General features: G+C 45.1%; 1 protein-coding gene across 1 annotated transcript; it reads left to right on the top strand.

Annotated features, from left to right (window-relative positions):
• Positions 1–8622: 8622 nt before the first annotated feature.
• Positions 8623–13628, top strand: LAMTOR5 (late endosomal/lysosomal adaptor, MAPK and MTOR activator 5). The gene is made up of 4 exons (XM_030326810.1): positions 8623–8738; positions 9852–9913; positions 12520–12637; positions 13306–13628. The coding sequence occupies exons 1-4, from the start codon at positions 8704–8706 to the stop codon at positions 13364–13366; spliced, it is 276 nt and encodes a 91-aa protein (XP_030182670.1). The 5' UTR covers positions 8623–8703; the 3' UTR covers positions 13367–13628.
• The last annotated feature ends 1824 nt before the right edge of the window (positions 13629–15452 follow it).

The raw sequence follows: 15452 nt of genomic DNA, 5'->3' as shown, positions 1-15452 counted from the left end.
ATCCACAGAATGGGGATACGGCTCCCTCAAGGATGGCTGTGGGATTAAAATGAATGTGAACAGGTGTGCTTTGTAGGTGTTAGTTTCTCATCTTTAAGTGCCAGAGTAAAGGCAATGTTCTTGAATGAGAAACTGACCGAGTTCACAGGCGTTATAACCGAGGCTTAGAACGATGAAATCCGTAACGGTCGTTAAGTTAGGAAGACCATCTACCATCTTCACTGATGACACTATTGAAACCTAAGATTACCACCCTTTGCACTGGTTCGTTAAGAGTTCGAATAACGCACAAATGAAGGGGTGGAGAGGGTCAGCTTCCTCTGAGATTCCCAGACGCATTCCTTCTCTAATAGAACAGACATTTACTGCACACCTTCTGTGGGCCAGACACCCTTCTAGGGACCATGGAGTGCAAGGACCACACGCTCAAGTTTTGAAGACTTGCTAAAGCTAGGCCAGGCGAGTGGTCCAGGCTTCCTCGCTTACATTTACCTACACAGGACTGTGATTCAGAGGCTCCGGGAAAATTCCACTGGGCTGGCAAGGGTGGCCACAGAGGGGTGGCTTGGGGGACAGCATGGTCGTCCGGCTAGGTTCCTGACGCAGAAGTGGTGCTGGTGTGGCCAAGTGATGGGGCACAGGCAGGCCAGGGGCAGGGCCGGAGGGGCGTTTTCCTCACTTAGGGCTTGGAGCTTTGTCCGTTTGAAGCTTAGACTGACCTTGCCAGCCCCTCAGTCCCACGAGCTTCCCAACGTCATTTTTTTTAAGTCTATTTATTTATTTTGAAAGACAGAGAGAGACAGCACAAGTGGGGGAGGGGCAGAGGGGGCGTAGGGAGAGAGAGAATCCCAGACAGGGATCAGTGCAGAGCCCGATGCGGAGCTCGAACCCACAGACCATCAGATCATGACCTGAGCCTCAGCCGAAGTCAGATGCTTAACCCACTGAGGCATCCAGGTGTCCCTCCCCCCTCCACACGTCATTTTAAAACTTCCTTTCCTACTCCATAAGTCAGCTCCTTCTGCTGGTAACTACAAACCTGAATGACACCCTAGTTTAAATTTGCCCCAGCTGTCATTTCTGGAGGGCCCAGCAACAACAAGGGCTCTCCTTTGTCCAGTGCCTTCGATGGTATCAGGGACTGTGGTCAGGGCTCCACATCCATTGTCCCCCAGGACTCCCACACCACCATGCTGGGGTAGGTGCTATTCCTATCTTCACTGATTGTGGGGAAGAGTGGGGATATCAAGGCATGAGAAGACTTGTCCAAGGTCTTCCAAGAGGGTAAGTCAATGTCGGGATGGTAGATAAGCCTTGAAGCCACATGTGGGTTCCACAGTAGAGGGTGGTGGTCCAGTAGAAAGCTGCTCTCCTTGGCGGGATGGGGGGGAACTAGGTGGGGGGGAATCGTCTCTTCACAACATTCTCTTCTCTGAAGTGAGGACCAGCAACACCTCACTAAGCTCATAGATGGCGAAATAAATACACAAAGCCACCATCCAAGAAGGCATTTTTCCACAACAGTGGGTCTTCTCACAAGATTATTGATGATGGGACATATTGTTACCCCACAAGCATGTTCTCTGAAACCCACCCGGGGCTAAGGGGATGCATGCCAGGAAGACAGTGATACATGGTAAAAGAAGCCAGAAGCCTGAGTCGGACTAAAAGCCCTAGTGAGCAGGCCTGCATCGCAAATCCATTTGAATACAGGTAATTTCTTTTCCTTTCATTTTCACGTCCTTATTTCATTTACACAATTCCAAGGCTGATAAATCTTGACATTAAGTCTGGTTTGATGTGTGGTACAGACAGTCTAATCAAGGATAAGATATTTTATCAGCTCCTCTAAACTTTCTTTTCTCTGGTCTACGATTTTTTATACTGGGCTGATCTTTTTTTTTTTTTTATTCATAAGAGCCTCATTCCCATTTGTCATGGCTGCATTAACTGGGCATCTAATGAAGGTCTGGATATGGAAGTCTGCACCTCATTTATCCTCAATAGCAAAACTGATAAAGCACCAGGAAAATAGCTTCCTAAGCTGGCACTTCTTTAACCCACCCTGAGTCGCCTAAATATATATTTTGCTTGTGTCTTCCAGGATTGAGACTCGGCTGTAAACTTTGGGAGACAGTGACCAATCTCAGCTTCCAACCATCGACAGTCCATACATGCCCTACCCCCCTGCCCAACTCATTGTTTGGAGAGGCTTGGATTAGAGTGGCCAGGAGCCTATTCTTGTGTTCATTCCCTCTACACACACTTCTTGAGCACCAGGGATAGAAAACAGACTCAAGAAGGTCATGGTCAAATGGTCATGGGTCAAATGGATGGAGCTAGTGGCCAAGACCACTCTTGGCCAATGTCCAATGTAAGAGAAATATCGAAATATCAAGGTTGGAAGCAAGCTGGAAAGATTATCTGGACTACCTTTTAGCCTCTGGTCGGGTGATCTCAACCAGTTTTTCTAGTAAGGGCTGCCATACATCTGAGCTATCACAACATTGACTCTGACTTATAGACACTATCGATATATGAATATATTGGTTTCCCAGGGCTGTCATAACAAAGTGCCACAAACTGAGGGCTTAAGCAACAGAAATTTACTGTCTCACAGTTCTGGAAGCTAGCTGTGCAAAGTCAAAGTGTCGGGAGGGCTGGTTCCTTTTGACAGCTGTGAGGAAGGGCTCTGTCCTAGGCCTCTCAGTGGTCTTCTCCCTGTATCCCCCTGTATCATTGCCCCCCGACTGGGAGTGTCTCTGTGTCCAAATTTCCCATTATGAGGACACCTGTCATATTGGATTACGGACCACTGTAATGACTAATTTTAAGCATTATCCCAGGAAGTTCTTATTTCCAATAAAGTCACATTCTGAAGTACTGGGTGCTAGGACTTCGACACATGAATTTTGGGAAGACACAGGTCAACCTATAACAATGAACATCTCTGCAGCTGGTTTAACCAAAGATCTAAAACAGCCTCCAGCAGCACAACACAGAGCACTGCGTGGAAGGTTATGAACCTGGAGTTCAAGGTCCAAATTAGCCACTCCCCCTCTCTGAGCCTCAGATTTCTTCTCCAGAGAGCGGGAGATCTGGACTGGGCCTCCAAAGCTCACCTTTCTAGGACTGCGGTGCTGTTGAACTGAGAGAAGTCGAGGCCGTACTGGAGGGAAGTCCACGGTGAGGCTCGACTACTTCCAAGCAGGGTGATCTTGAGCCAGTATTGACCCCTGAGCCTCAGGGGGCTTTTTAACCGTGAAGTGGAGACAGGGATCAGAGCTCCATCAGAAAGGCTGTAAGAACTGTGCGCTGGAATACTGGTCAGCCACGAAAAAGCGTGAAATCCTGCTGTTTGCAACGACGTGGATGGAGCTAGAGAGTATTATGCTAAGCAAAATAAGTCAGAGAAACGCAAATACCATATGATGCCACTCATATGTAAGAAACAAATGTAAGAAACAAAACCATTGGGCAAAGGGGAGAAAGTGAGAGAGGGCAAGAAACAAATCAAGAAACAGACTCCTACCTATAGACAACAAACTGATGGCTACCAGAGGGGAAGCGGGCGGGGGGATGGGTGAGATAGGGGATAAGGATTAAGGAGCACACTTGTCATGATGAGCGCTGGGTGATGTTGAGTCACTATACTGTACCCTAACATTACACTCCATGTTAACTCCGTGGAATTAAAAACAAATTTAAAAATACAGAGTATAAATAGTCTATTAAAACCAAAACCAAAACCAGAAAAGGTTATGAGGACCAATAAGGCCTGACATATACGAACTGTTAATGGCATTACCGCTGTTAGTTGTGGAGGTCAGGCTTTGGATCTAGGACTCAGCTCTACGGTGTCCACTATCCAAAGGCAGAGGGACCCAGTGTCCTATCCAGTGGCTCCTATGGAGCAAGGGCTCTCGGCGGCAGGGCCCTTACGAACCCTGTGACAAACTTTCCCCGTCTGCACCTTATCCAAACCCTATCCCATTCTATTTAGCTCATTCACATTCATGTCATTAGGGTTAGGGCTAGGATTTCAGACAATTTTTCTTCTTTCTGTATTTTATAATTTTTATACCATACAAAAGTGTAATAAAACATATTCGGTGGGGGCGCCTGGGTGGCTCAGTCAGTTAAGCGTCTGACTTCGGCTCAGGTCATGATCTCACGGTCCGTGAGTTCGGGCCCCACGTCGGGCTCTGTGCTGACAGCTCGGAGCCTGGAGCCTGCTTCAGATTCTGCGTCTCCCTCTCTGACCCTCCCCCATTCATGCTCTGTCTCTCTCTGTCTCAAAAATAAATAAACATTAAAAAAAATTAAAAAAAAAAAACATATTTGGTGGATCCAGGGTAGCTTAGTCGGTTAGGGGCCCCACTCTCAATTTTGGCTCAGGTCACGATCTCACGATCCACGAGTTCAAGCACTGCGTCCAGCTCTGTGCTGGCTGTGCGGAGCCTTCTTGGGATTCTCTCTCTGTGCCTCTCCCCAACCCCCTCTCAAAATAAATAAATAAACTTATTTATTTAATTTATCTTAATCTTTATTTTTTTAATGTTTTTATTTATGTTTGACAGAGAGAGAGAGACAGACAGACAGAGCACGAGTGGCGGAGGGGCAGAGAGAGAGGGAGACAGAATCTGAAGCAGGCTCCAGGCTCTGAGCTGTCAGCACAGAGCCTGATGCGGGGCTAGAACTCATGAACCACGAGATCACGACCTGAGCTGAAGTCTGATGCTTTACCAACTGAGCCACCCAGGCGCCCCATCTTAATCTTTATTTTTGAGAGAGAGACAGAGTGCAAGCGGGGGAGGGAGACAGAGAGAGGGAGACACAGAATCCGAAGCAGGCTTCAGGCTCTCTGAGCTGTTAACACAGAGCCTGACTCGGGGCTTGAACCACGAACTGTGAGACCATGACCTGAGCTGATGTCAGATGCTTAACCAACTGAGCCACCCAGGCCCCCCAATAAAATTTTTTAAAAATTAAAAAAATATATATTCAACTATTGCATTTAACACAGCTCTAGAGCAGCTGTATAAATCCAGCCCTGTGACCTCACTCCCCTATGAACACTAGACAGCTTAAGACACATCTCACCGTTTGGCTCTTACCTCATTTTCTCATGTGTGTCCTCACCTAGATTGTAAACAACCTGAGGAAACAAACAGGGCTTCTTACTCGGATCTGGCAGAGCTTATCTATTGACTCCCACAATGCACCAGCTCCTCTTACATAAAGTGTCTCATACAATCCTCTTCACAACCTAACAAGGCAGGTAATGTACTGTCACATCACAAATGAGCCCCTAAAGCACAGAGGTCACACAGGTAGGCAGTGGTCAAGCCAGGATTCAATTCAACCTCTGTCCGTCTCCAAAAGATAATGCTATTCTCACCAAGCTGTACCAGCTCAGAGATTTGCGGATCCCTTTCCTTCACCTGAGATCCTCCAGCCTGAGAAGGGTTTTCCATGGCCACGGTGCCCCCTAGTGGCACGTGAGGGCCCATTCCCCAGCCAGGTTTCAGGCTCACTCCACTGCAGGCCTGCGCCGCTAAGCACTTGACAGAGCGAGGAATAGGGCTGGCCCTGGGGTAGCAGAGCCCTGTGCACCCAAGGGAGAGCAAGACCCTCTACCAGAGCTGCACTTCTTAAATGGACCCCCCAGGAAGACTCTGCTCCCGATAGCTCAAGGAAGAGGTGCCGGGATCTCTGGGGCCAACAGCAATGTCTGGTTCTCCCAACTATGCCTCTCATCTCCCAACTTCCCAGTCAGGACATGTGGGCATGGGCATTCTCTGCTGGACCCTCTTAGGACTTTTATTTTCCAAGAGCATATTTTAGGAGAGGAGAAAGAAGAGAATAAATATGGCTAGAGTTCAAGACTTAAAAGGTTGTGGGGTGCCAGGGTGGCTTAGTCGGCTGACCAGCCAACTCTTGATTTCGGCTCAGGTCATGATCTCATGGCTCGTGGGATCTAGCCCCGAGTTGGGCCCTGCACTGACATCACAGAGCCTGCTTGGGATTCTCTGCCCTACCCCGGCTCACACGCGTACTCTCTCAAAATAAATAAATAAACATTAAAACAAAAAAGACTTAAAGGTTCTTCTTCTTCTTCTTCTTCTTCTTCTTCTTCTTCTAGTAATTTTTACACTTAATGTGGGGCCCGAACTCACAATCCCAAGATCAAGAGTCCCATGCTTCTCCAATTGAACCAGCCAGGTGGCCCAGGACTTAAAGATTCTTAACATTACACAGAGTTCCTTTTCCAAAAGACCCATCAAGATTCTTCAATAAACATTAAAAAAAAATTTTTTTTTAATGTTTATTTATTTTTGGGAGAGGGAGAGAGAGAGAAAGCAAGAGAGGGAGAGGGGCAGAGAGGGAGGAAGACAGAGGATCTGAAGCGGGCTCTGCACTGACAGCAGAGAGCCTAGTGCAGGGCTCGAACCCACAAACCGTGAGGTTACGACCTGAGCCAAAGTGGAATGCTTAACCGACTAAGCCACCCAGGCACTTCTCTTTAATAAATATGGAATCCTTATTGTGCTTTGCAATGCTCAAGATGCAGAAATGGAGGAGATATTTCTGTCTTTGAAAATAAACTCACAAAAAAATTACAATGTAATGAAGCAAGTACTTGAATATGGGCCTTTTCCTATCACCCCAGAAATGGATATCAGCACTCAAAGCTGAGAAAAAGCATCATCAAATACCCCCACCAACTGAAGAAAGTCGAAAACAATGAGGAGTCAGGCACTCCTCCAAACTTCTCACCAACCCGAGCACTTTCCCAGCCTACCTACACAAGCCACCCGCTCCTTCTGCCTACCTCGCAGGGGCAAGCAGGGGGATGGTGTAGAGTAGTCTGCCCTCCCACCTCTGGTGTGGCAAGGACATGGTGGGCCAGCAGTCATCCTCTCCCTCCTTGTTCATTTTCCCTTCAGAGGCCTTTCCCACAGCCTAAAAAGCAATCACCAGCTTTTCTGAGAATGCTTTAATCATCGATCTGGCTTTGAGACAATCTGAGATACCCTGGAGCTGCATAAACCAATATGGTAGCCATTAGCCACACGTGGGTATTGAATATTTGAAATGTGGCCAATAGGAACTGAAATGTGCTGTGAAAAATATACACCGGAGTTTGAAGACTTGGTACAGAGGGGGCAAATGTAAAATATCTCATTAATATTTTTAAATTGATTATATGTTGAAATGACAATGCTTTGGGCATAATTATCTGGATAAAATATATTCTTAAAATTAATTTCACCTGTTTTACTTTTTTAGTGTGGCTAGACCGTTGAAAATAACAAATGTGGTTCACGTTATATCTCTATAGGATGGCTCCGCCCCGGGAGTTACAACACCAGAGCTGAGGAGCCCTGCCTAGTCCAGTAAAGTTTTATAACGCATGGAACCATAGGGGGCGCTAACGCAGAGCAAAGCTTCCCCCCGCGGGACTCCAGAGGGAAGCAGGCTGGCTTCTTACATTTTTTAATGCTATCGTTTAAAGGTAGTTTTAAGCTCTAACATTTAAATGGCTCATACTGTATTAACATAAGTAATTTCTCTAGGCAGAAGTCCGAAACTCCTGAATTACGACATTCAAGACTAGAATTTTAAGGACGCTGCAAGTTTCACTGTCACAGCTAGGGACAGATCCTTTAACCCAGTAATTCCATTCTAGTATTTATCATAAGGAAAATTTTAAAGTGCACAAACATTCAGCTACAAGGATACTCACCCAGCATTTGTAATACACCCCCCATCCTGCCAAATCGATAAGCAAACTGGACATTAATAAGTGATTAGTTAAATCAGTTATGGTACAGCTACAATGTGGAATGTTTTGTAGCTATTACCATGAATGTAAATGGGTACTTATTGATATGGAAAGACATTTATGCTAAATTCTGTGAAAAAGGCCAGCTACAGAACTGCATGTCCAGTATGTGTGTCAATTTTGCCTTAAAAAGAAATAAATAAATAAAAGTGTACATTTGCAGACAATGGGCTCAAAGGATATTCTCCAAAGACTTTTAAGTCTTCTCTGGACAAACTATGGGTGGCTTTCTTTCCTTATTTAAAAACTGCTTTTTTAAAGTTATTTTTAAGCATCCCTACTCAGTCTTCTTTACAAGTGACACCTTCTTTCCCAAACTTTCCTGAGCCCTCACCAAAGAAGAACCAATAATCAATGACTTTGTTAAAATCCCGACACTTCCCAATATGTAGCTTGGAGTTTTAACCGCGTTCCAGGTGGCCCTCTAGCCCCTGTGTGCACATCTTCTCCCCGACACACCTGGGCAGCTCGGCACCAGGGTCCTGAGTCTCTCTTCTCTGTCTCTGCCACACCGCCTGGATCAGACCCTGCCTGACCCCGCTGGGCTGTTGTAAAACGCAAATAAGATCTGGCCTGAAGGTTTCGGAATCGGTTGAATGGAAATCCAAAGGTTGACACCGCTGAGACAAAGTGCCAGGCCGGGAACCAAGAACTCGGCGGCCCAGCTGCACACCTCTCCCCCGAAGGGGAGAACGCGGCGCCGCCAGGAGTTTGCGCGGCGAAGTTTGTCCCTCTGGAGGCGCCGTCCCTGTCTGCGCTCGGTTCATGTCACGTGAGCTAGACGCGCTCCGGGCCTGGGGCGCCGAAGGACGCGAAGAGCTGCGGGATCCCGAGCCGCGCGGACGGCGGGCGAGATGGAGGCGACCTTGGAGCAGCACTTGGAGGACACGTGAGTAGTACGGCCTCTTGGCTGACCTGAGGTCGCGGCGGGGGACTTGAGCGGGACAAAGGGTGCGCGCTCCGGGTGCGGGCCGGGCGTGTTGGGGATCCTCTGGCCGCGGGGTGAGGCCGTGAGCCCTGTCCCGGGACCGCGGAGTGGAGGGGGTGGCCTGGAATTAAAATCCCGCCAGGGCTCCGCACCCTGCGTCCCAGAGCTGGTCTCCGCGGCCCAAAGCCAAGGCCAGAACCGCCCGTCGTGTTGCAGTTGTCTGTATGAGCAGAGTCGTTCTTCAGGAGTTTTCAGAAATGGGTTCATTTGGGGGAAGGTTGTACCAGGGGTGCAAAGTGAGCCCTGCAATGTAAATACAAACACACACGTATCTCCTTCCGTGTGTAACCGATCAGTTACTTGGCGCTTGAGAAAATGAAAGACATCTCTTAAATTTTCGAACAAGTACTCTCCACGTAATAAGCAATTGGAAAACTATGAGGGGTGCCGGGGTGGCTCAATCGGTTAAGCATAGGACTTCCGCTCTGGTCATGATGTCTCGGTTCAAGGATTCCAGCGGCGGGTTTGGCACTGTGCTGACACAGAGCCTGGAGCCTGCTTGGGGTTGTGTCCCCCTCTCTGCCCCCGTTCCCCATTCGTGCTCTGTCTCCTCTCTTTAAAAAAATGAATAAACGTTTAAAACAACAACAAAAAAGAACCAGAGAAGCATGAGGAGGCGTACAGGGAAACAGCTTCCTCCCACCAATGCGCCTCAGTTTCTCCCATTTCCCCTCCTGGAGACAACCAGCCTTACTTTTTGTGCATTTTTAATAATGGCGACAAAATACTGATATTGCAATATTTGCAGTCTCCCAAAGCTCAGCGGCACCCAACACAATCTTTTCTCCCGTCAGACATAAATCGGTTTAGCTATTAAGTTTAAATAAGTTCATTGTAATTCAGTTTTTCTCAGGGGTAGTGGGGAGTGGGTGATAATGAAAAAAGATTGAGAAACACTGGTTTAAAGCCCAGCAATGCCTGGTGCATAGAAAAACCTAAATGTGTTGTTGTAATTATTTAAATTCATTTTCTGACATCATCTGCTTCGTTCCCTGGGTGTTCCTGGAATTTTAGAATGAAGAATCCATCCATTGTTGGAGTCCTGTGCACAGATTCACAAGGACTTAACCTGGGCTGTAAGTATCTTGACTGTCAACCCTTTGTTGGATTGCATAGCATCTGATACTGATTCGGAGCCTAGTGTGCTGTTCTCCAGTTTTTACTTCCTGTTATCCTGCCACTGGGTACTTTTGTGAGAGTACAGTTTATCTCCAAACAAGATTAGAAAATTAAAATTTTTCAATTGGTATTTATGAAGGTAGAAATGTGCCTTGCAGTTCTAGTGCTACAAAGTTGTTTCTGCTAAAATAGTATTCGAATGATTTTAAATTGGGTCTGGAAAGGACTTCACATAATAGCAGCAGGAATCATTTATTGAATGTGGACTGCTAGGCTTTGTATATACATTGTCTCTAATTTGCACAGTAACCCAGCAAGATGGATGTTGCTGGTTTTTTTTAGTTCACCTACACTTAACAGTAAGAGAGTAGGCAATAAATACAGGGGTTTCGGAGTTCGACACACTTGGGATCAACCCCCTGTACTTCCCTTTGCTAGCAATGTGAACTAGGACCAAAAATAGCCTTTCTGAGCCTCAGTTTCTTTACTAGGTAATGGTGGGTTGGTTGGTTGGTTTTATAAATTTATTTTCAAAGGGCAAAAACACTTAAGCAATTTAAATGCAAGTTTAAACAGAATTACTCTGTCCAAGTCAGCAATAACGCCAAAACACATTCTCACTTCCAGACACTCACCAGTATCTTCCTTGTCTTCTCTCAGTGAAGAAAGGGGGTCTGATATTTTATTCATATACATCCTCCTTATCTGCATTGTAATCTACAATTTCTTGTGGATGCATTACCTTCTCCGTATCTGTATCAGGAATTTCAGCCCAAAGTCGTCCTCCATGTCCATGATAGTCTCTACTTGGTCCAAACGGTCTAAGCTGTTTGGTCTTTTCATTAAATGGGAATTTATTTAGAGCTTTTCTGGGTCAGTTTTATCCTTAAGTTTTAAGCCATAAAGAATATGGTCCTTGATTCGCTCTAACGTCAAAGGAGGCATGTCATTATACTGGCAGCCCACTTGGGTAACTGTACCCGGAAACTGCCTGAGCACCAAGGCCACCCGCAGCACCACAGTCCTCGTCCAGGCCCCGGGGGGGCACAGGATGGTGCTGAGCAGCCAGGCCTTGGCCAGGGTGGGGGCCTTGGGCAGCAAAGATCAAGAGCAGTTGGCCAACATGCATGGAAAGGACACCGAGCTGCCATGGCTGTGCCGACCCAGCATCTCTTTACTGGGCTGTTGTCTAATAATGACAATAATTACAGAATTGCATTTATTGAGCTCTTACTGTGTGCCAGGCATCATTCTAAGTGCTTTACACATATTGAGACATTTGAGGCTCATAACAACCCTGTGAAATAGATAAAGAAATCAACGCACGGGTTGAGTAACTTGCCTAAGGTCATGCAGCTAGGGTTGAGCTAGGATTTGAGTCTTGCTCCAAAATCTCTTAGTCACAGTGCTAGAAGATTATGTAATATGTGTAAAACACTCAGCACAGAACCCAGACATAATGCTCAATAAATGTAAGAGTTACGGGTGAGGAGATAAATCCTGAAAAGTAAGTATCTAAAGCATTCAAATAATTCATGTCAGAACTCGTAAACCAAGGACTGCTGACTCCTTACTCCTCTTTACTGCAGGAATTTTTAAAGCTCTGAATTTTTGCTGGGAGCGTAACTGAAAGAGGGCATCTGCGTAACTCCGATTTCACACAGCTCATTAACTTGGGAGGAAACAGGCAGGTTTACTCGGGGTGCTTGCTGATGAGAAGGCTCAAGTTCAAGTGTGGAAATCTAAAATGAAATAAGTTCCTTCAGGAAACCTTCAAGACCCGAAAGACTGCACTGTCCGTCCAACCAGTGTTTTATGTAACAAGAGTAAATCCACCAACGCCATTGTGGCATATGCCTGTTACCTGACAGTTTCAGGCTTGAGCTTGTGTTGCCTTTATATGTGGAAATATACTGTGAACTTAGTAACTACTTTTTGTATCTGATACCCAAGATTTAATTATCTACCGGCTGAAACAAACATTAGCAAAAAGCCAGGTAGGTTGATATTTGAAAGCAGCCAGCTTATTCTAGTAGAAATAACTGCTCATAGAATATTCACATATACTGTCAAGGTGATCTTACAGCTGAACTCCTGAATAAAGGCTTTTGAATCCTTAGAGGTTGAGCTCGGTGAAAGGAAATCAGATTTCCCATGAGGAATTAATTAGTTTCAACAAGTCTCTTGCCCTTGCTGACTGCTTTTTGTCAACTTCACCTCTGAATTTCTTGTTGGTTTCAGTAAGGTTCTTGTAAAATGATTTTATGCCTTTCAGATTGAGTTAAATTTACAGCTTCCTTATACGCTTGAGAAGGTGATTAGAGATGGTGATGAGAGCGACTGAAAATTGAGTGTCAGGGCTTTATTGATTTCAGAACTGTTGTCTGGTTTTCTCATTTCTGGAACCAGCCGAGTGGCAGGGCAAAAGTATTTCATGTCAGTACCTAACCTAAAAGACCGTGAACTGAGCCGCCTTTTTGTGACTGCATCCTGAGAGATCATATTATAGCTCTGTCCTCCTTTTTGGACAATCAGGTGACATGATTACATCTCTGTCTTCCAGGCCGTGGGACCCTGTCAGATGAGCATGCTGGGGTGATATCTGTTCTAGCCCAGCAAGCAGCCAAGCTAACCTCAGACCCCACTGATATTCCTGTGGTGTGTCTAGAGTCAGATAATGGGTGAGTAGATGTTAACAGTTCCTCTTCTTTTTAATCAGAAAAACCCCTGGGAAACTTGCGTGGGGCCTGCTCTGTGTTATTAGTGATGGTGCATTCAGAGAACTTGGAGGAAGGTTCTTTACCCTTTGGACCACAGGAGGAAATAGACTGATCTCTGAAGCTAATGTGCTTTCAGACCACAATGACATGTAAATGAAGAGTAAAAATTGTCATGAACTATCAGTCTATAAAGAAAAAGAAAGTCATAAATAGCATAAAGACCAATCAAAGGACAGAAACTACTTCTGTAGTAATAGAAACACTAAAGATCTTCCAAGTGAGCATCCTCAGAATAATAGTAACAAAAGCAGACTACAGAACCATGCACAGTATGATCACAGTTTTGTAAAAAGAGGGGGAAAAAATGCATGTATAATACACATGGAGATTTAAAAAACAGAACACATTAGTTGTGGTTTTCTCTGAGTGGTAGGATTATAGGATTCATTTTCATATTTTATACTGTTCTGTATTTCCCATGTTTTCTTGCGTTCATATATTGCTTTCATACATAGAAAAAATGATGCATAATATTTTTTTAGTTGTGTCCTAAACCAAATAGCATCTTTAGTCTTCAACAGACTCGCACTTGTAACATTTTACTGACTATCTTCTGCTTTGCCTTTCAGGAACATTATGATCCAGAAACATGACAGCATCACGGTGGCAGTGCACAAGATGGCCTCGTGACATCTCATATCAGTCCCCAGCCGCCTGTCATAGACGCTAGATCCTACCTATGTTAATTATCTTGTAGGACTAGGGAAGTCCCAGTAGTTCGGCCATTTATTTAGTGTACATTGGGCACTTTTCTGTCCATTTTAGAGTGAGTTGCTTTTTGACACTCAATGGGCTGACTTCTCAAAATATTAAGAAAGGATCATGTTTTGAAGCAGCAGGTCCAGGTCACTTTGTACATAGAATTTTGTTCAATAAATCTGGTCAACGGAAAGTGTGGATCTTTTCTGGGTTCCTTAAATTCTTAGCAAGTGTTCGTTTATTTCAATTATCAGATTATAATCTTTTTCTAAAGTCTTTGCTCCAAAGTACTCTCTTCTGTTTCAGAAGCTTCCCGAAATACGTATATTCTCACACAAGTGTCCGTGGATATTAAAAGGAAATTAAGCTTATTTCCACCCCATAATAATAACACAATAGCTAATAGCATTAAGTACTTCTAGTATATATGGGGAAGTCCTTTAATTCTCACTGATAACCCAGATGCTATGTTCCGTTAGCTGCCCCAGTTTGCATGTGTCTTAACAAAGGCTAAGGGGTTAGCAGAATAGCCATTTGGACTTAAGACCAACTCAGGGGCACCTGGCTGGGTCGGTCAGTGGAGCCTGTGACTCTTGATCTCGGGGTTGTGGGCTCAAGCCCTACATTGGGTATAGAGTTTACTTAAAAGTAAAATCTTGAGTGGCACCTGGGTGGCTCAGTCAGTTGAGCGTCTGACTTCTGATTTCGGCTCAGGTCATGATTTTCTGGTTCATGGGTTTGAGCTCTATGTCAAGCTCTGCACTGACTGCAAGGAGCCTGCTTGGGAGTCTCTGTCTCCCTCTCTCTGCCCTTCCCCAGCTCATGTGCTCACTCTTTCAAAGTAAATGAACATTAAAATAAAATTATGTTTAAAAAAATAAAATCTGGGGCACCTGGGTGGCTCCATCAGGCGTCCAACTTCAGCTCAGGTCGTGATCTCACAGTTCATGAGTTCAAGCCCCATGTCAGGCTCTGTGCTGACCTCAGAGCCTGGAGCCTGCTTCGGATTCTGTCTCCCTCTCTCTGCCCCTCCCCTGCTCGCACTCTGTCTCCGTCTCTCTCAAAAATAAACATTAAAAAAAGTTAAAAAAATAAAAAAATCTTAGGGTCACCTGAGTGGCTCAGTCATTTTAAGCGGTTTTTTGTTTGTTTGAAGATCCATAAGAACTATACTGAGAAGAGAGGAAACGGGACAGAAATAGAGCAGGGCACAAAGAGAACTTTAATGTTATCTAACATTTTATTTAAAAAAGTATTTCCAGAAATATGGAAAATATGAAAAGCCTACATATATTAAATCTGAGTGGTAGACACATAAGTTTCCACAATACTGTTCTCTCCAATCTTCTAGATGTAATGTTTCATTATTTCCAAAAGTGAAGGAAGGTAATCTAGAACTATAAAGATATAGGGGTGCTTGGGTAGCTCAGTCGGTTAAGCGTCTGACTTTGGCTCAGGTCATGATCTCACAATTTGTGTTTGGGCCCTGTGCCGGGCTCTGTGCTGACAGCTCAGAGCCTGGAACCTGCTTTGGATTCTGTGTCTCCCTCTCTCTGTTCCTCCTCTGCTCATGCTCTGTCTCCCTCTCTCTCTCTCTCTCTCAAAAATAAACAGTAAAAAAAAATTTAAAAATAAAATCTTAAAAGACTCCAACTAAGCCTGTACTCTGAACACCCAGACCACTATAAAAATTGGCATGTTTGGCCAGAAAAAAATTCTACCATCTGAACATATAAGACATTTTCTTTAACCTTTATAGTTCTCAATAAAAGAATGGTGCACAAGCAGGCACAGATGAACTCATTTTGTTGAATTTGAATGCAGTTCCTGGTACTCTTTAGCAATTTAGTATTTGCGGGGTTTTTTCGTGTTTATTTTTGAGAGAAAGTGTGAGTGGAGAAGGGGCAGAGAGGGACAGGATCTGAAGCAGGCTCTGAGCTGACAGCAGCAAGCCCAATGTGGGGCTCAAGCTCACAAACCGTGAGATCGTGGCCTGAGGCGAAATTGGACATTCGAC

The sequence above is a fragment of the Lynx canadensis genome, chromosome C1, assembly GCF_007474595.2.
Source record: "Lynx canadensis isolate LIC74 chromosome C1, mLynCan4.pri.v2, whole genome shotgun sequence".
Classification (NCBI taxonomy): domain Eukaryota; kingdom Metazoa; phylum Chordata; class Mammalia; order Carnivora; family Felidae; genus Lynx; species Lynx canadensis.
Note: the sequence above shows the minus strand (reverse complement) of the source record. Positions and strands in the feature narration are given on the sequence as shown.

Excerpts from the sequence above, each read along its gene's own strand:
- LAMTOR5 (XM_030326810.1), top strand. The coding sequence starts at position 8,704 with ATGGAGGCGACCTTGGAGCAGCACTTGGAGGACAC. Across the intron at positions 9,914-12,519 it reads ACAAGGACTTAACCTGGGCT|GCCGTGGGACCCTGTCAGAT; the intron begins GTAAGTATCTTG and ends TCTGTCTTCCAG. Across the intron at positions 12,638-13,305 it reads TGTCTAGAGTCAGATAATGG|GAACATTATGATCCAGAAAC; the intron begins GTGAGTAGATGT and ends TTTGCCTTTCAG.